Source organism: Lycium barbarum, chromosome 4, assembly GCF_019175385.1.
Source record: "Lycium barbarum isolate Lr01 chromosome 4, ASM1917538v2, whole genome shotgun sequence".
In the NCBI taxonomy this organism is placed as follows: domain Eukaryota; kingdom Viridiplantae; phylum Streptophyta; class Magnoliopsida; order Solanales; family Solanaceae; genus Lycium; species Lycium barbarum.
Window position 1 is genome coordinate 9,835,181 of NC_083340.1, and position 19,881 is coordinate 9,855,061.

The window sequence follows — 19,881 nt, forward strand, 5'->3', positions numbered from 1 at the left end:
AACTACTGCTGAGTGAAGTGCTTACGGCACTGGACCACCTGTTTGTCTACCTGAACCTGCGAGCATGAACGCAGCCCCCCCGGAGCAATAGGGGAGTCAGTACGGATAATGTACTGAGTATGTAAGGCATAAGAGCAACATAAGTATAAACATGAGAATCATGAACGAAATCTGGAACTCAAAGCTAAACTGACTGTCTGCATAGATTTGTATGAACAAGTATCTGTATAACTGACAATGCCTCTGTGGGCGCATAATCTGCATACTCTCAATGATAATCATGCTCATGTATATAAATATAGGTCATAGTGTTGAGGAACGTTCAGCCCGATCCATATCATATAATAGTGCCGAGGAACGTACGACCCGATCCATATATTATATCATAATGCCGAGGAACGTACGGCCCAATCCATATATCATCATCAAGGTGCAATAGCTGATCAGGTAGTAATGCGTATATAACGCCTATCCATTTTTCTATACCCCATATACATATAATATACGCATATATGACGCCTTCTGGTCACGGGTCAATGTGCATATGAATTTATGAATACAATGTATGTATAAACTGAGTGCATAAAACTCTTGGAGTGATGCATGGTCGTACTATCTCCGATGAACATCTTTTGAGCTAACATCATCAATATAGGAAATCTCAAGACCCATGAACAGAAGGAACAATCATACGGGGTATAGGAGCATCGAAGACTGACACACTCCTAATGTTTCTAAGAGTGGAGTAATATGGAAGCTCATTTGATTTCTTGTTGGCTCATAACATAGGAGCATGCCAAAAGAAGAAGGAATAGCCTTAGCATACCTTAACGTCGCCTTAATCGTTTAACGCTCTCCTTCCACGTTCACAAGATCTACATTAAAAGGATCATACTAAGGTTAGGTCTTAAAGACACTCTTAAGCCCAAACTAGAATAATTCATGAGCTAGAGAAAATTGGGCAGCATTTCCCCTGCTTTATTGATTTCCATCATATTTCAAAACAACTCCCAAACAACTATAATAACATCCACAATATCATAACCAAGTAGTCACATTTCATTAAGCTTCACAATTCATTCTAACATTCAACTTATACCAACAACTTCACGTCAATCCTTTACACAATCGCACACAACACTTTCTTGTTATCGTTATTACCCTTCATAACATTCTAACAATGATAACCCAAGGTACGTTGCTACTCACCATACCATAAATTCTACATTTGAACCTCCTCTTCTACTATTTCCCTCATCCAAGTTACCCAACAACCAAACATACTCAAAAACATGAAATAGTCATGGAAACTAACCTTTTATATTATAGAGATGAGCTTTGGGTCAAGTTACTAACTTGTATGAAAACCCTAGCTTCAATACCAAAGAAAATCTTGAGTTCTACCTTCCAACACTTGGATCCTTTGATTCTTGCTATTTAATCTCTAATCTCCCTTAGGTTTGTGGAGAATAAGTTTGAGGGAGGATTCTAGGGCTTTTAAGACTTGGGGAAATGTTGGAAATGAATTAAATGCACTAGGGTCGTCCATATATAAACTTTTTAAAAAGCTGGGCCGACTCGATTATACGAACCATTATACGGTCCTTATAACTTATACGGACCGTATAAATGGACCGTATAATCCCACTATGGAAACACCACTTTCTGCCATGGTTATACGAACTATTTATACGGTCCGTATAAGTGGTCGTATAACCCATAGTTTTTTCGAAAACTTCTCTCGACGATTCGTTTGACTCCCAATCCTTGTGGAACCTTCTAGGCACTTATATAACACTTCATTAACCATCTAAAGAGCCCTATAGCTCTTCCTCAAAACATTACTAAATAATTACCAACTCGATAATTGCTAAACTTCCCCAAACACAACTTATACTTCACTTCCTTCGACGAACTTAATTTCTCCTATCCGTAATACTTCAAAAACCTTGTAGTATACACCTTTAAACCACCAAATACCCTCTTTGGAATCACATGGGCTTCGTGTTCACCTTAGGCTTGCGTTAGTCTATCCACCACACAACAACACGAAATGCCTGAGGTGTAACACTTATCCTCCATAGGAGCCCACTTCTACCTTGTCCCGTATAAATTCGTTCCTAACCAAATTCATCCTAGTATACCTACACATCAACCGGAGTATCCTCATCTCCACTACACTCATCTTTTAGACGTAAGCGTTCTTGACTGGCCAACATTCTGCTCCATATAACAAACTTTGTCTAACCACCACTATGTAGAATTTACCTTTAAGCCTTGTGACATATTCTTATCGCACAGTACCTCGATCCGAGCCTCTATTCACCCACCCCGCTCCAATATGATGAGTGACTCATCATCAATCTTTCCGTCTCCTTAGATTATGGACCCAAGATACTTGAAACTATCCTTATTAGGTAGGACTTGTGCATTGAGCTTCACTTCCATCTCGCCTCTTGCGTCACGCCACTGAACTTACACTCTAAATTCTCTATCTTAGTCCTGCTTAGCCTAAAACCTTTAGACTCCAGGATCTGTCGCCAAACTTCCAGCCTATCGTTAACTCCCTCACGTGACTCGTCAATCAGTACTATGTCATTGGTGAATAGCATACACTACGACACCTCCTCTTGAATTTGTTGTGTCAATTCATCCATTACTAAGACATCCATCACTAAGACAAATAAAAACGAGCTAAGGGTTGATCCGTGATGCAACCCTATCATGACCCGGAAGTGCTCTGAGTCTTCCCTCCCCCCTCCCCCAATTCTAACCCGGGTCTTGACTCCATCATACACGTCCTTTATGATGAACATGTATTCAAACAATTTTAAAAATATCAACTATAAGATTGTGATAATTATTACTACTTTCTATATAGTTTCAAATTCAAAAATATTAATTTCATTAAAAAAATGCCGAATATGACGCTTTATAAACATTTATGATGTAACTACATAAAAAGGTTTAACACACATAATTAGTACTCATCTCGCCCAATAAAATAGCACTTATAATATATGATTTTATTCAAGCAATTTTAAAAATAGTAACTATAAGATAGTGATAAATATTTCTTTTTTAGTCTGCTCTTAATTTCGAAACTAAAGGCAAAGTATTGGGGAGCAATACGTAATTAATTTTCGAAATAGAGAAAAACCAAGGAAAGACACAGAACTGGGTAAACAGTAGGAGAAGGTTGAAACCCATTAACAGCCTTTCAGTCAAGTAAGCACAACAAACCCTAATCAATGATTTCTTCTTTTTATTTGCTTAATGATCAATTTGACTTGAAAATTTGTCCCATTTATTTGAGTATTTTTCAACATATCAAAGAAATGTGTGCATTGCAGCAAGTTCATTTCAGTTGATTTTCTTGATTTTGGGTAAAACATTTAAATTCGTTCTTGGGTTTTTGTTTATATGCAGAATTTAATAGCAAAAATTGTTCTTTTGGAACATATATGCTAGTTGTTTCTGTTGTAGTAAAAAGGGTACTAAATTTAGGTCTCATTTTAATACTTTCCAAATTTGTCTTGTTAAACTGTGTGTTTTTGCATTAATGGTATTCAGTATTTCAATACTTTGAACAGTCATTTTATTTAGGTTGTGCAGATGGTTGGATGCAATTTATTTGATAAACTAGTGTATTATGTATGCAGTGTGTATGAGTGTATTATGTATGCAGTGTGTTGTCATACTGCTAAATTTTTGGTTGTTGTCAGTTCAGTTCATTACAGAAGCTTCGAGATTAGTTCGGGGTCTATGATTGCCACTGTCGTTTATTTAAGCTATTAGACTTTTTGTTTTGTATTATTTTTTCACATTTTGTATGATATGTGATCTCCTTAGCCTTACCATATCCATTTGCATCAATGCATTTCCTTTGATTTATCATTGTTTCATTAGGATGATCAACTCAAAGCTGTGGTGCAACGTATGTTATATGTTTTGTTATTATTGACAAAACTCTTTAACGGGTTTACAAAGATACAAATTTTTAATGATGGTTTTGCTGCTTTATTCTTTCCTTATTGTAGAACTTTACAGAGGTTAGTGATCAGTTAGCGCTTCGTGGGGCTTTGATGGATAGTATTGTAGATGCACTGAACAGTGCATATCAAGAGTATGTTGCAGCAGCAGCTGCTGCACTTGAATCAAAGGAGAATTCAAATGGTCAGAAAACAGCAGCAACTGATGCTGCATTAGAAAACTTTAAGCAACGATGGGAGCTGTTCAGGGTTGCTTGTGATCAGGCAGAGGAATTTGTGGAGTCAGTTAAGCAAAGAATAGGTTCCGAGTGTCTTGTGGATGAGGCTACTGGAACTGTTTCAGGGAAGCCTGGGCAATCAGCTGCAAGTGGCCTTCAACCCATTAGTGCTGTTAGGTTGGAGCAGATGAGTAAAGCTGTCAGATGGTTAGTGATAGAACTGCAACATGGTTCTGGAGCGAGTAGTGCTTCAGCACATCCGAATCCTTCTGCTCCATTTGATGCCAGATTTTCTGAAGATGCAGCTCAATAGGTATAATTACTTCTTGTCCTCTTTGATTTCGTTGACTATGTTAAATAATCTGGAACAAATTTGTACTATTATTTAATGAACTATTAGTAATAGGCTTTATTTCCTAGACTTGATGAAGCATGCAAGTGCTAGAATGTTTCCTTGGAACTGAAACTGATGCCCATGTAAGAGCTGCTATTACATTTTACTCATAAGTGCTTACAATTCCACGTTTTGCGTCATAGTAACGATTTGCTTCAGCAGTTTCTATTGGATATCCTCACGGTTTTAACTTCTTTAAGGTGTTAGGTTTGATTGAGTCATGCATCATTGAGGTTCTTTTTTCCTCCCATTCAACAAGCAAAATAAAAGACCTATCATGCTTTTTTTTTTTTGATGACATGGGAACCCGCAGCCGCTACCCTTCGGGTGCTCACAGGGTAAACCCAGCTCATGTGCAATAGCTCGCAAACCACATAGGAGAGGCAACCCGCACTAGGCAAGCCCGGTGCGACGAGTTCGACCCAGAAGACAAATCCCGTACTGTCGTAGGCAGGGGGTTTCGAACCTGAGACCTCCATTATGAAAGCCCCATGCTCAACCAACTGAGCCACCCTTGCGGGTACCTATCATGCTTTTTAAAATGCTTCATATTGTATTATATTTGGAGATTTGTTGGTTGGCTGGTCTTCTATCAACTCCTGGTTGATAGAAAAGTAGTAGAAGCTAACAAAACCGCTTTTAGTAGCATAATATGTTATCTTCCATCAGAATGAATTACTGTGAGTAACCACTATTTTCTGCAGCAATTATGTACTATCTTTACTGATTAAGCTTAGTTTGACCCAACATTTCTGACAGACGAGTGGAAACTAGAAAAATCATGGTTGCTTTGTATTCTATGCTCGTCGCTGTAAAACAAAGGACAACAGTTAATTGTGCCTGTTTTCAGGTAACTATGAAGTGTGGTGATCAGCAGGGACAAACAGAAAATCTACTATGCCTCAGTAAGCCGCTAAAGTTGTACGTTTGATGTATCTAGTCATGTTTTAACACTGTAGAAGAAATGCTTGGGAATGATATTTCTCAAACACCTCTACCGCTCTCCCTCCCTCCCCATCTTATGAGAAGATCTAGCGAGTTTATGTTTGTATTTTCAAGGCTCAGAGATTCACTCGCAGTATGAGCTACCTCACTGTTTGCGTTATTCAGCTCTCTAATCCACATCCCTCTATGTTTAAGCATACCACATATACAAACAGGCGCTATGTATTACTATGTTTTCAAGTATTTACGCTTTTAAAGTTTGTTATACAAATGGTAGTTTATATCGTTTGTTTCAAAAGGCTCAAACTTATTGTTTGGTGTAGGTTTTTTTGATTTTTGTATATTCATAATGATAATATCTGGGATGATTTTAATTGCCTTTCGTAAAGAATTGTATCTCTGAGGTATTGTAAGGTGTCTTGTTAGGTAGTTGTGTTAACGCTGATGAACTCACTGAGTCGTCTCTGGAGACTCTACGCTTTTGGGTGTAGCGCCTTATCTATCTCCTCGCTCCTTCAAACCCTCAATAACATCGATTTGTACTTATAAAAACTTGCTTCATTATTAGAAAGAAGATTTTCCAAAATTCCAAGTGCCAATTTCCATTTCATAATTGGAATTAAGAGGCCTTACTAATAGAATTTTACTATGAAGACAATAATATCACGTTGTATAAAAGAAATACACCGTCATGCTTTTGTGGCACCAAGCAAAAGTGCTTTATTAAATATTGGATTGAGACAAACTTAAATGGAGCAACATGGACATTGAAAATTTGTATAGCCAGCTGAACTTGCTTGGAATGGAGATGTAGTTGTAACCTAAAAAGCATCTTATTAAGGGCAACTTACATAAATAATTAATTTTAATGCTTGCTTTCAATCTGTAGGTACTTTTTTGCTATTTACAATTGTTGCTACATTTAGGCATTTCGCTGTATTTGATCGCATTTCAGTGTATTTGAATACACTGTTCAGTTGTATCCAACCTTATCTGATGTCACATGTATTTGACTGTATTTGGATACATGCGACCTTAATTTCTCTGAATACATGTGTATTTCAGCGAGCTAATTTGGTAGATTTTACTGTATTCGAATATTATGTTTTGTTGTATCTCAATATTTAAGCGCGCTACTTGGTGTACTTGACTGTATTCGAATATTTTGTTCCGTTGTATCTAAATATTTGAGCAAGCTAACTTGATGTATTTGACAGTGTTCATAATGTCTAGATAGGTTATTAATCTATTTATGCATTTTACTCTTCATATTAAGTAATATGTATATATAAAAGTTGAATACAGAAAATACAGACTTGTGTTGATACTATAATGCATAAATACATTTGTCAGAAAATTCAAAATTGCATATATACTACAATGCATAAATTTAGACAAAATACACATGTATATGTGTGAAATACATTTGATATAAATACAGACTTCAATAGATACTACAATGCCTAAATACACTCAGATATGGAGATACAAGAAATATCCAGATCTGGAGATACAAGAAATACACTCCGGCGGCACTCTTCCTTTCAGATTTGAGTTCAATTTTATCTCAAAAATCACTTAGGATTTTCAGATATAACAAAGCAAAATAACTTAGGGTTTCAGATACAAATCTGTATGAACTACAAAAAGACGAAGTAGTTGATGGAGGGCCGGCGGTGAAGGTGAACGACGACAGCTTCGGGTATTGAAAACCTCACTCCGATCCTAATCACATGGTTCGGAGAAGACGCGGCTCGGATCTGAATTTGAAATGAGTAGATCAATTGGTGAGTCACCGAAAATATAAAGGAGTAAAGAAGCACTGATGGTGTCACCGGAGAGAGGGAAAGGAGAGAGAGAGGCGAGCGCCGAGGGAGAGAGGTGAGGGAGAAGAGAGAGAGGTGAGGGAGAAATACAAGTCATAAACCTAATATATTTGGTATGGCTATCAATGGTAATTTACAAAATCAATTTATGCCAAGTAATTTTATCATCAGAGAACTTGTATACATGACAGCTAAGCATGAGATCTATCTAGACGGCAAGCGGAGACTAATTCTATAAAGCTTTATGTGTTCGAGCGAAATAACAATGTACATTTTATTTTCATTGATTTTATGCCCAGACCAAAGACCAGAAGTGTTTAGAGGCAATGTACAATGCCCAAGATAAATTCCACAGAAATATACAGACACTTTATCAAGATTCAAAATAATTCTCACATTTAGTTGCTTTCATCCGGATATACAAGGTGGTGAAACAAGCATGGGCGATAATAATGCCAATCTAGGCGAGTAGGCACCACGAACGGCACAAGCACTTTATATTCGTAAGTCGTAACCAATACTATAAGCAATAGACCATGAGCAGCAGCCTCAAAAAACTCTTTGCAACAACCTTGTGCCTGTAGGAAGTTGCTCCCTATTCACTTCACTGGTGAAATCAGTTTTTGCAAAATCAGGCTATTGTGATCTAAGAAAGCAAGGCACTTGATCACAAGATGTTCAATCGGTCCGAAGCTCCACAAAAGGTTGCTACGATGGGTGGAGAGTCGTCAGCTGCCCTACTGTTCTTGAGAAGATAAAACAGCTCAGTAGTTATACCTTCTAATAGGACTCTGCTGGCAGAATTCCGGTCATTGTTCCTGCATACGTTACCATTTGTCAAAACACATTCTTCCCATTTTCTTCAATTCCTTCGGAGGCTTAAAGTTCTTCAACCAGCTCTTGATCAACCCGACTTTGATGTGCATGGGGGAGCACACAGAGCCCCAACACCAACATTTGACATCTTTAAGCGGTTAGGCCACTAGTCATGCCAGCATTTTCATCAATGGGATCTATCCTCATGCGCTTTTCAACTTCAGAGGCCTCAGCCATATAGATCAGAGAGGATTATACTTGCTTGGTTATGGATGAAATTGCACTATCGATTCTGTTATCAACATTCTGTGACCTGGCACTAATGTCTGGCTCCATGGAGTTTCTACATACATCATTCTGCTGGTTCTTCAAGCATTGATCTCTCTAGAGTTCTCAGCTGAAGCTACACAGAGGGGCTGTGGTTGCTCATCCACCATTGTTGCACAATCAAACTTTGTTCAAGACATCATCTTCAAAACCATTTAAATTTGCAAATGACGTGTCTGTAGAAGGAAGATTCTTCGCCGTATCCAGCTCCTCACCTATCATGACACCTCCGTTCTCAGCAAACACATCAGCTGATGTGACCCCATCAAGAGAAAACAATTGAGTTGCACAAGCGGATATGGATAATGGGCTGGTTTGCATCTCAACAGAAGGATTTTCCACAGCATGTCCTATATGTACAAGAGTGCCATTTTCAGTAGCTACACGATCAATCTGGCCACCACTCAGATTATCTGCGGTAGAACTTGAATGCCGGAGCTCAGCCAGATCATCTACCACATTGGCTAATGTGTCTGTTCTATTGATTGCATTCACCACACCAGGTGCAGTAGCAGTCAGCTGAAGAGCTTGTCGCCTCGACTGGCCACTTCCAGGACCAAGTTGAGCATTCAACTGCTTCTGCACCCAGACAGCTAGAGAAAGTGCATGATCACGAATCAAAGAATCATGAGGTGGGCAGTGTAACATATCAACCAGAGCCTGCATATATTGGAACATACTGGTGGATGGAGTAACAGACCCTTTGTCACGTAGATATTTAATACTTTTGAGAATATGCTCACATAAGTTTCCCATTTTCGCCCAATTACAATCACAGAGTGCATACTCAGAAGTTGGATTCCGAACTACATGCACTTGATGTCGATCTGCCTGATCAACAACTTTCGAATATTCACCCTCAACTAACACATCAGAATCTGGAATCTGCAATGATTTCTGCCAAGCTGTTAAGCCACTCATCCATTCCACCTTCCAGTATCGTGCAAAATCATCCTTCCCCGAGTACTCATCAAGCCAGAAGTAAGAATGCACTATAGTACCTAGCTTATCAACAAGCCAATCAGCACGTTGATATACACTATTTTCTCTCTCATTCAATAACCTAAGCTTCATTTGGTTGTGATAGTACTCCATCGCCGAGCATGTCTCTTGGCTGGCAAGAGGAAGAGTTCTCAGTGCACTTGTCCAGAGCCCTGAGTAGACAAAATCTGTCAGCAAGAAAAACCTCAAAGACGAACCAACTAATATACAAAGGGGAGTGTAAGAATATGATTTCGAGCACTCTAGAAGAAAAATGCCTTTTTTGTAGAATAATACTAAGCTAGCACGTCCTTTTGTAAGTGAGGACACCAAAAAGAAATATCCACTAAAGTTGGAATATAGAGAGAACTGTTTGTCCGCTTTGTTCTTTCCGAGAAGTCTATCTATCCCATTTTATATGTTACAATTTGATTAATCAGACGAAAATCAATTTCACTTGCAGATTATATTAGTGCTAGAAGAAAATTTAAAAATGATAAGGTAGTGATGGAAGAAATAATTCAACTACTAATTGAAGCATGTGCATAAAGTATCTATCATGGAAAAACATCAAAATGGAGTAAATGATATGCTTCAGTATTCCAATATTGACAACTTCTGAAAGACTATTATTTCTCATAGAGGTGTGTGAAATATCTAGGATGTCCCAAAGCAACAGTTGTACATTGTGGACAAAGGGAGTATAGTTTGAATTCATGCTAGTCCTGGATCTGAATCAGATTATGAGTGTGTCAAATGGGAGTTAGCAAAAGACATGTTTCAGAGGTACTTCAATCTAACTCCAATAAAAAGTCTATTGTTACCCACAGAGGAATCTATTTTACTGAATAATATGCCTAACCTAGTCTTGGGTACCATATGGCCTTGAAATAGTCCAAAAAGTCTGCAGCATCCACAAAATCTTCCATAAATTCTTCAAACAAATCAGCAGTTCCATCTTTTTTGCAGATGCGATGCACTGTCTGGCCTAACCTCTTTGCAATTGCAGCACAGTTTTCCATTTCTGAGCATTTCTTAATCAAGTTCTTATGCCATGAATGACGAACCCGCCAAAAGCATATCAATACAGAGCACTGAAACACTTCCCTGAGTGATAAACAAAGAAAGATATAATACACCATTCATGCAAGAAAAAATCAAGAAGATAAAGAAGTAAATGACTAGGAGGCACAATTTTAAACTGCACAATCTAGTATCCAAACATAATCTGCAGAACCACAACTCATGAGTGCCTGAGAAAATACACAAAGGAAAACTCATGCCTAAAATTCATATTAACCTTCAACATACTTAATGAGCAAGTATGCCTTAATAATTCCATCATTCATTTAAAATTTGCTACTATTTAACCTTTGGTGTAGAACAGGGACCCGATAAATTGCTGACGGACTTTTCAAATTCACTTCTGTCAATAAGAAACATTATGGTTAGACGTGAATCAGACACTGGTTTATACTATTCTTCATTCGTTCAAATCATTCAGACGATCCAACAAGTAACATTGAAATTGCCAGCCTATTTTGCGCACGCTCATCTGCTAATATCCCAATCCACTAGCCTAACATTATAAATTTCCTGGACCAAGACTAATAAAGTAAAAGCCTCCCCCTGATTCCAAAAGTTAGATGGTACTGGTGCAACTTAGTTTACCATGCTAAAGAGAAAATCCCCACGTCCACTAGGAATAAGGAAAAAACACTACCATGGTCGTTGATTTAAAAGAAAACAACCATGGTCATTGATTTGAAAGAAAAAAACCATGGTCATTGATTTGTATTGAATTACATTATCACTTAATCATGCAAATGAATGCGGGACAAAAGATTGCAAGCAACCTGATTGCAAGGACGTCAGCTGAAGGATCATCCACAATGAATCCAGCCAACTTCCAGTTAGGATCTTTCATATGAACTTTGTTATATAGGGCCCTCATCCATCTAAGTGTATCTCCACTTGCACACCTAGGTGCTATTATCCATGCCACCGGTATAGCCTTGTTGTCTGAGTTGAACACAACAAGACTGTGAATAGGATACTGGATGAATTTGCATAAAAGACAAAGTAAGCTTTCAAGTATTAGTTGTTTCAAGAAACTTGGTAACCATGTAAATTAAATACCTTTAATTTATTAGTTCCAAACTTTGAATCAGAGGCTAGAAGGCCGTGATTTCCAAACCGGATCAGTTGTTGAAACTGCCATTCTGTTTGAATGCCCAAAACAAAAGGCTCGGAATCAGAGAAATTCTCATAAAAGAACACTTGATTCTGGTGACTTTTGACCCACATGCTAATGCTGACTGCATCATCCATGTCAAGTTCATAAGTAGAGCGCCGTATGCTCCTCTCTTGTCTCCGAACATACCTGTGAGTTAAAAGGTCATCTCGGTTGCACGGACCTCCTTGTTTCTCCACTGATTCATTGTGTCTCTGCATGATTGTTTCCACGGACACTCCAACATACAGCAGGGACAAAACACGGAGACGAAGATCCTCTGATATGTATGGAGCATACATGGCGCGTGTTCCAGCAGCCTTTTTGTCCTGTGGGCCATGGCAAGGTAATCCTTTCTTATCCACGTGCTTATCTTGGTTATAGATGATAAGTGCTACAGATGGGTCAGCAATTAAGCGTTTGACAATAAAGTGGCAGGTGCACCCCCTCTTTGTATTAGGTCGACCAGCAGGTTTTTTCTTAGGAACGTATGTGGTTCTACTCGGTCGAACGATTCCACCCTTTCTATGGTCATCGGGACCAAAGGAGCACCAGTACCTAAAGAATTATAAGGTTATATTACAAAATGCATTGTGGCAGATACTAGCAACTGAAACAAGCTAAAGAGATAAAAGCACAGCTTACAGAATATATTCAAGGATGCCATCAACTTTAGGCTTGTAAGTCGTCTCCGCAGGCCGACGTCTCCGAGCTTCAACATGGAATCTTGTTGGACATTCTTTGTTAGCAGATTCACCCCTAACAAAGTCATCTACTCTAGCAAATGGAATGAGAGCAACTCTGTCTATGTTATCGCGATAGCCTTCTACCTTAGACCACACAAGTTCAGCAGAAGAAAATTCCAAAGTCGGTGGGCTCTGAACAGGAAGGGAAAGAATTTGATCCCATCTAGCCATCTGTAATAATAGAGGAGAAAATGATAAGGGTAAGTAGAACAGATTACACTTGTGAACACATAATGAGTTGGATTGCAAGCATTCACTAATCAGCTTTGATTACTCTTATGGCATTTAGTGTCTTAAGAGGTGGGGGCATGACGCAAGTGTTTTACCTAACAGGAAGGGTGGAGGATAAGTCTCAAACTAGTTGGAATCGGCTATATAAATCTTCTGGGCTGATCCATCTCTTTTCATTCAGTATTTAAGAAAAAACATCATAATTGGCTATTTTAAATTTGCTACCAATCTATCACAACCCTCCTTTCGGGTTGGACCGGCCATATGTTTCACACAGCCAATAATAAGCATTATTTACAAAAATTGTGGAAAATTACTAAAAGTTGTAACATTTTAAAACATAGCAATTAAGTAGGCGTTTGGCCATGAAAACCAAATATTTTTCACTTTATTTGGAATTTTGAAGTTGGAGTTGTGTTTGGTTATAGTTTTGCAAAGAATATTTGGTCGTTTGACTATATTGAAAGTGAAAAAAAAAGGTGTTTTTCAAAAGTTGTATTTGGAATTTTCATGGCCAAACGTTGATTTCCAAATAAAGAGAAATAATTTTCCGGAAAAAAGTGAAAAATTATCATGGTCAAACGGGTCTTAAGTGTAAGAAACTTCACGCGCTTGAACGTCAAAGAATACCAACATAAGTATAAGAATATCATGATATAGCAACCATTAACAACTTCACAACAATCCAAACATTATAAAGAACATCATAGAGCCCATTTGGATTAGCTGAATTTAAGTAGCTTTTAAGCTGAAAGCACTTTTCAAGTGCTGGAGCTGATTTTATCAAATAAGCAATTACGTGTTTGGATAGAAGTGCTGGAAAAAAGTGGTTGATGTGCTTGGTAAACAAGTAATAGTAAGCACTTTTTTCTTGTTAAAATAACTGAAACATCCTTAAATCTATTAACACTATAAAGGGAGCTGATTACTACAAGATTTTGATTCTAAATTAATTCAACTACTAGATAATTTATATTTCAATTTACATCAACTATCCAAATTACATTTACAAATGCAATCAAGTTTGAGTTGGGTTTGTCCACACTGATCCCTATATCCTAATTTCTTGCATGATTCAATTCCTCTCTTTATCAATGCGAAATTAGAGTAGAAAGTAGCTGACTTCAATTTTTTTTTATAATTTTTACATTTTTTTTAATATGTAACCAGTCCCACTTCCTTATCGCAGGTAAAAGAAAAAGTCAGCCCGGTCCACTAAGGCCCGCTATGTGCGGGGTGCAGAAAGGGCCGGACCACAAGTGTCTATTGTACGAGATTGTTTCCACGGTTAGCCTTAAAATAAGTATGTAAGACTCTTAAAGATATACATGTACACATATACTATAATTTAGACTGAAGTCTGCGGATGCTAGAGCGAGAGAACCAACTAGTCAAAAACAGCAAAAAGAAAAAATAGAATGAAAACAAGTACAAGTATATAATTGGAAGAGAAACCTATTAAGAAGCTCCCAATATTATTATTGAGAGACGCCAAGCTGGAAGCGCAACGCCGGAGGAAAGTGAGTCGCAGGCGGCTGAACTAGGTTGGCTTTATATATTCTTTTATTAGAACCATATATATTTATCCCACTAGAAATGATTTTTTTTTCCCCAGGGTAATTGACACTTTGACCCTTTCAAGTTTCGAGAACTGTCATTTGGCTTATGTTATAGCCTTATAATAGATAGAGATGTTAATCGTTTTCAAAAAATCGACTTAAACGGCCAAGCATATCGAATCGATTTTTAGGTTTTTTTTTAATAAAAATGATGGATTTTATAAAAATTAACAATCTTACCAAATAAGTTTATATGTGTAAAATATATTCTATATATTAGATTTAAATATAATAAAATATTAAAATTTTCGCTTTGGGTTCGGGATGATGAAAACGATTATAAGCCGGCAACATAATTAACACCTAAAGTTCCAACTCTGAAACCTATTATACTAGTTCTAGTGTCTCGAGTAGTAACTATCCTGTAAGCTACAAGGTATTTCAGCGATCTTGGATAGAAAGTTACAAAGTATTAGATATATTTCATCTCATATGATATTAAATTTCTCTTATTAGATACTTAATCTTAGTAGACTCAGTTCTTGAGTCCATCTTGATTGATTGTTGCCTCCTTGTGCGATATAAATTATACTTTTTATCTTTACTTAACATTATTTTTACACTAACGTAAAAAGGGGGACTAATCTTTATTCTTGTCTTCTTTCATATTTTTCTTGATTCATCACCTTTTAAAAAGTAAAATTATCTAGAGAGTTTTTGCAAAAGTGCGATAGAAGTATGCATGATATCGTGTCGTTAACGTTTACTGGTGACTATGACATAATGTTGTTTTTTTTAAAAAAATCAAATATTAATCGAACCATACGAATACCGAGATGATGGGACGGTTTCGAAAAGTCTAATTTTAATTTTAGAAAATGAAATAACTGAAAAATTAGTATAGTATAAATTTTATAAATAGAACCCTACTTAAGGGTCATTTATGGCACCCTGCTTATAGGAGTACTATACTTAAGGGTCATTTCATTTATGGCATATTTACTCGGAACTGTTTATGCGATAACTAATAATATTATGTATTGTTACGCAGTAAAGAGCATGTATGGCTTATTATGAAATGAACAATAACATAGAGAATGTTACACAGATTGCTATGTAAAAAATTTATACTTTAAAGTTTAAATAATTTTATTCACATATTTGTTACGCTTATTTTTATTACACATACAATCTTGTACGATATATTACCTTCAATCAACGTATCTAGTTCGGCCAACAAAGTATTGAATTAGAAATATCGAAAATAATTTCTTATGCAGCCAAGCAAATTGTAAGTATTATTTAATGCCAGATCCATTTACAGTAGAATAGGTCACATGAAAACATTTTTGTGACCCTCAAAAAAAGAAATAGGAGAACAATATGATTTGGCTCTTTACCTTTTCAACTTCAGACAAACGAATGCAATGCGACTCGTTAGATCAAAGTTATAGTAACAAATATGGCCAAAGTCATACATGGACTCTTGAACTTGTCCTGATTTTCCATCTAGACCCCCAACTGAAACGTTGACCATCTGAACCCCTAAACATAAGATAAAATGTGTCATTTGAACCCCCTCGTGCCAACTGGGCACACGCGTGAAGCTCACTTGCTGTGACATGGAAAAATAGACCAGTGACATGGAGCCATGTCATGTTACCTGTTTTTTTTTTTTTTTTTTTTTAAATAAGCCTGTCAACAAATATAATTAATTTTAACAAAAACTCTATTTTAAAATCTATTTAAATAATTAAAAAAAAAATGAAAAACCCAACCCATCCTCTCTGATAGCCCACCTTGCCACTGCCACTGCCGCCGCTATCTCCTCCTCCGCCGCCGTCGCTTTCTTTTTTAAAATTTTTAATCATTAAAAATTAATTTTAACAAAAACTCTATTTTAAAATCTATTTAAATAATTAAAAAAAATTAAAAAACCCAACCCATCCTCTCCGATAGCCCACTTCACCGCCGCCACTGCCTTCGCCGCCGCCGCTTCAAAATCTATTTAAATAGCGTTTTTGTTAAAATTAATTTTTAATGATTAAAAATTTTAAAAAGGAAAGCGGCGACGGCGGCGGCGGTCTATATGTCACTTAGTCATCTCTGCCTCGCTGCGGGTCCTTTCAAATGAAAAGATGCAAAAGGTGTTGATACGTCCTATCCACATAGAAATCTTACCCTCTTCCACACATTACCGGTGGATGCTACAGCCGCTAGTGGCGGTGGTGAAGTGGACTATCGGAGAGGATGGGTTGGGTTTTTCATTTTTTTTTTAATTATTTAAATAGATTTTAAAATAGAGTTTTTATTAAAATTAATTTTTAATGATTAAAAATTCAAAAAAAGAAAAAAATTGGTCTCTCACGCTCTGTTTAAAGCAGTGAGCTTCACGCGTGTGCTAGCTGGCACGAGGAGGTTCAAATGACACATTTTATCTTATGTTCGGGAATTCAGATGATCAACATTTCAGTTGGGGGGTCTAGATGAAAAATCAGGACAAATTTAGGGATTCATGTATGACTTTGGCCTAACAAATATTGAATGTGCCACTACAATAGTGGCAAGTGATAAAGAAAATATATGACCCCACATGGCATATCAATCAAAATCCAATTTTTTTACATTACTCGTTTGCATGAACATCATGGTATAGAGCGTCAACAAAACAACAACGCTTAAAAGTTCCAACAAGTATGGGATCTAATCCTAAAATAAGATATAATTCAACAGACCACCAAACGTTTCCACATAGATTTGAGACCTATTTTGATTCTGAATATTTTTTTTATCACAATTTGATCACAATTTTGTTCAAAGCTTCATAGTGCCCTAAAATGACATCAGCATGACGTTCCTTCTGATTGTCGTTCTCCTTCACTCTCTTGAGATTAGATAACTTCTGTACGTTTAACATCATCACCACTATAAACATGAACAGGATAATATAACCCCAGGCTGCATATTAGAAACAAGAAGAGTCTCGTTAAACTGACTTTAACAACATTGTTAACTCTCAAAAATATATAATTGGTCAATCAAACCCTAGACACAAAATACAGCTTGTCTCGAGGCGGAGGCATGATTTTTAGTTTATGAATTTTGAATTATAATTCTTTTTATTTACTGGGTTCTTCTGTCACAAATATAGGGTTTAAGCTGACATTACTGGGTTATATGTCAACAGTCAGTCCAGTGGTAGAAGCCAGAATTTGTTAGAAATTAGATGAAGAGAATAGAAAGGAGGCTTGATACGTATAACTATCTCAAAAGAGTGATTGCCTGTCTATTGGGTTAGGTTGTCTCCTTTGGGCCTATTATCAATTGAATTAAAAATGACAGATATGAAGTAATTAAATAGAGAAGATAAGTACGTAGTTGAAATAGAGACTTGTTCCAAAGGTTTTGTCCAGAACAAACACGTTGAAATATTTCACCAGTACCACTATATAATAGATTTTTCATTAAAGGGAACTCCGAATATAGAAAAGTAAACACGTGAAGAAGCTAAAGAGAATCAACATCTACTATGTATACATAGAAATAATTTTAACCTTGTATATATAATACAATTTTCGGGCTAAAAAAGTTCGGATGAGCCCCCTTTCACTGAGTTGCGCCCTAGCTCCCACCCTGAGTTAGTTTAAACTGAATAACAAATAGAAAGATTTTATACAACCGACCCCAAGACCCCAACTAATTTGGATTGAGATAAATTGATTTTCAATAAGCGAAAAATGTTACATATTAGGACTAAAAATTACTTGTTTAATATAATTGGTCAATCAATTAGACCTCAAGAACTTGGATCAGGTCAACTAAAAGTCTAAAACATGGAGGAGATATTACACTTGGAGATTTCAGAAAGAAGGGTGATAAAATATGTACCTTTACCATCTGCTATTATCTCATTGAGCCCTTTAAACAGCCCTGTTTCTTGTTGGACTGAAGTTTTAAACTTTGTTGCTACACTGTCTTGAAATTTTTCCAAGTGCCATGTTAATCCCAGCCCAAAAGTGTTATCAGACAATAAAGGACTATATGCAAATGGGATTCCTACAGTCTTGACATGGTTACAAAAATCTGGCACAACAAATGATGTTTCCACAACATAAACATGATGTCCTATGCCACTTAGACAGGGAACTTGCAGAAAAGAAGATGAAAGTTCAGCTGAACAATTCAGATACTGATACTCTTTCAAGATATAGTAATAGCTGAATGGGGTGTTAGAAAGATTCAGATTCAAGAAAACTTCGTGGACACAGTTTGTGGGGTCGATTAGTTCGAGTTTTCTGAGATCATATGAAATGGATTTAATGACTAAATCCCCATAAGATGGAAAATTGAGAATGGTTCTGTTTTGCTTACAGTGTAGCTGAAATTCATGAAGTCTGAAAGGGAATTGAAGGTTGAGTTCAGATATATTTGCACAGTTAATTGGTAAGCAAGTATTTGTATTAGCATGTGCTTTTACATGTAGAATAACAATGAAGAGGGAAATGAAAATCAGAGCATCCATGTATTTCAGAGGCTAACAAACACCCAAATGAAATAGGATTTCACTTGTTCTTCTTAACTTCTCTTTCAAGGTTTTTTTTGTTTTGTTTGTTTGGGTCTGTAACTGGAATAAAACAGAAAGGGGGCGTAAGGCGTGAGGAAGGGGATAAAGATTGCGGACAGAAGAGTTGAAGTGTTAGATGGGCAAAGTATCAAAGTAAACTTTCAGCTAATTTATATTTACTGACAACATAATAATGGTGTGATTTTATCCGTAATGGCAAGTTGATTACTTTATTTTCCAAGTTACAAAGTTCTCTTATTATGAAAAAATATTTATTGTTACTTCTTTAAGTGATTTGATAGAGTAAATTTTTTAATATATTATCGGTGTATAAAAATTAAATCTATGTAAACATTGCGATATGGGTGAAATGGATGACTTCTAAGTCTATAGCAAATGGGCGACTTCCAAATCTAACATTATTTCCACGTCCAGTCAATGCATTCATCTAATGGCTGCTTTAGAGACATTTGTCTTTGGATAATGACAGAGTAAGCGGAATTTGCTTTATTCAATTTTAGGTACTTATTTTCCACAAATACATCCAAAATGGATCTCTCCTTGTTGAAGCACGATTGGTTGGTTTCAAGCAAGGGTCAGTCTTTTGTAGGCCAATTGTTGATAAAATAACGTTACAAAATTACCTTGAGAATTCAGGAATCTTACTACCCCATTTAACGTTTATTTGGGTTCAAAAACCAAGGGATTACATTAAGGCGGTGGGGTTTCCTCGGCCAAGAATAGTGCTAGTGCTGCCAATTGAGCGGGCCGGATCGATTATGAACTTATCCATATTTGACCCGCTTGTCACTCTCTAAAACAAGATGGATGGGAAATATAAATACTAACATTTATCTTTTCTTTCACTGGTCTTGCTTTATTTAGTTCCAATGAATACTCAAAACTGGTTGCTCATTCAACTATTGTAAACACAAGGTACGATCTCAAAGATAAAGAAGTTGATACATCTGGAAAACACTTTCTTTAATTGCCCGAGTTAAGATTGCACTTCGAGTTTCGAATCAATCATACAGGAACGTCCATGTCAA

General features: G+C 36.7%; 3 protein-coding genes across 5 annotated transcripts; 1 reads left to right on the forward strand and 2 right to left on the reverse strand.

Annotated features, from left to right (window-relative positions):
* The first annotated feature begins 3,073 nt into the window (after positions 1-3,073).
* Positions 3,074-5,928, forward strand: LOC132635150 (mediator of RNA polymerase II transcription subunit 32). 3 transcript variants are annotated; one of them, XM_060351416.1, is made up of 3 exons: positions 3,074-3,228; positions 4,041-4,523; positions 5,364-5,928. In XM_060351416.1, exon 2 carries the CDS (start codon positions 4,086-4,088, stop codon positions 4,521-4,523), a length of 438 nt encoding a protein of 145 aa, XP_060207399.1. In that variant the 5' UTR covers positions 3,074-3,228; positions 4,041-4,085; the 3' UTR covers positions 5,364-5,928. The 3 variants fall into 3 exon arrangements, with proteins under 3 accessions (XP_060207399.1, XP_060207398.1, XP_060207400.1); XM_060351415.1 differs by having other exon boundaries at positions 5,455-5,928; XM_060351417.1 differs by lacking the exon at positions 3,074-3,228 and adding an exon at positions 3,251-3,386 and having other exon boundaries at positions 5,455-5,928.
* Positions 5,929-7,602: 1,674 nt separating this feature from the next.
* LOC132635152 (uncharacterized) lies at positions 7,603-14,315 on the reverse strand. Its single transcript, XM_060351418.1, has 6 exons — positions 14,165-14,315; positions 12,378-12,649; positions 11,639-12,290; positions 11,356-11,555; positions 10,362-10,606; positions 7,603-9,672 (listed from the first exon to the last, which is right to left on the reverse strand). Exons 2-6 carry the CDS (start codon positions 12,647-12,649, stop codon positions 8,639-8,641), a joined length of 2,403 nt encoding a protein of 800 aa, XP_060207401.1. The 5' UTR covers positions 14,165-14,315; the 3' UTR covers positions 7,603-8,638.
* A 2,524-nt stretch (positions 14,316-16,839) lies between these two features.
* On the reverse strand, positions 16,840-18,999 carry LOC132635153 (putative RING-H2 finger protein ATL21A). Its single transcript, XM_060351419.1, has 2 exons — positions 18,157-18,999; positions 16,840-17,226 (listed from the first exon to the last, which is right to left on the reverse strand). The coding sequence occupies exons 1-2, from the start codon at positions 18,788-18,790 to the stop codon at positions 17,060-17,062; spliced, it is 801 nt and encodes a 266-aa protein (XP_060207402.1). The 5' UTR covers positions 18,791-18,999; the 3' UTR covers positions 16,840-17,059.
* Positions 19,000-19,881: the final 882 nt, after the last annotated feature.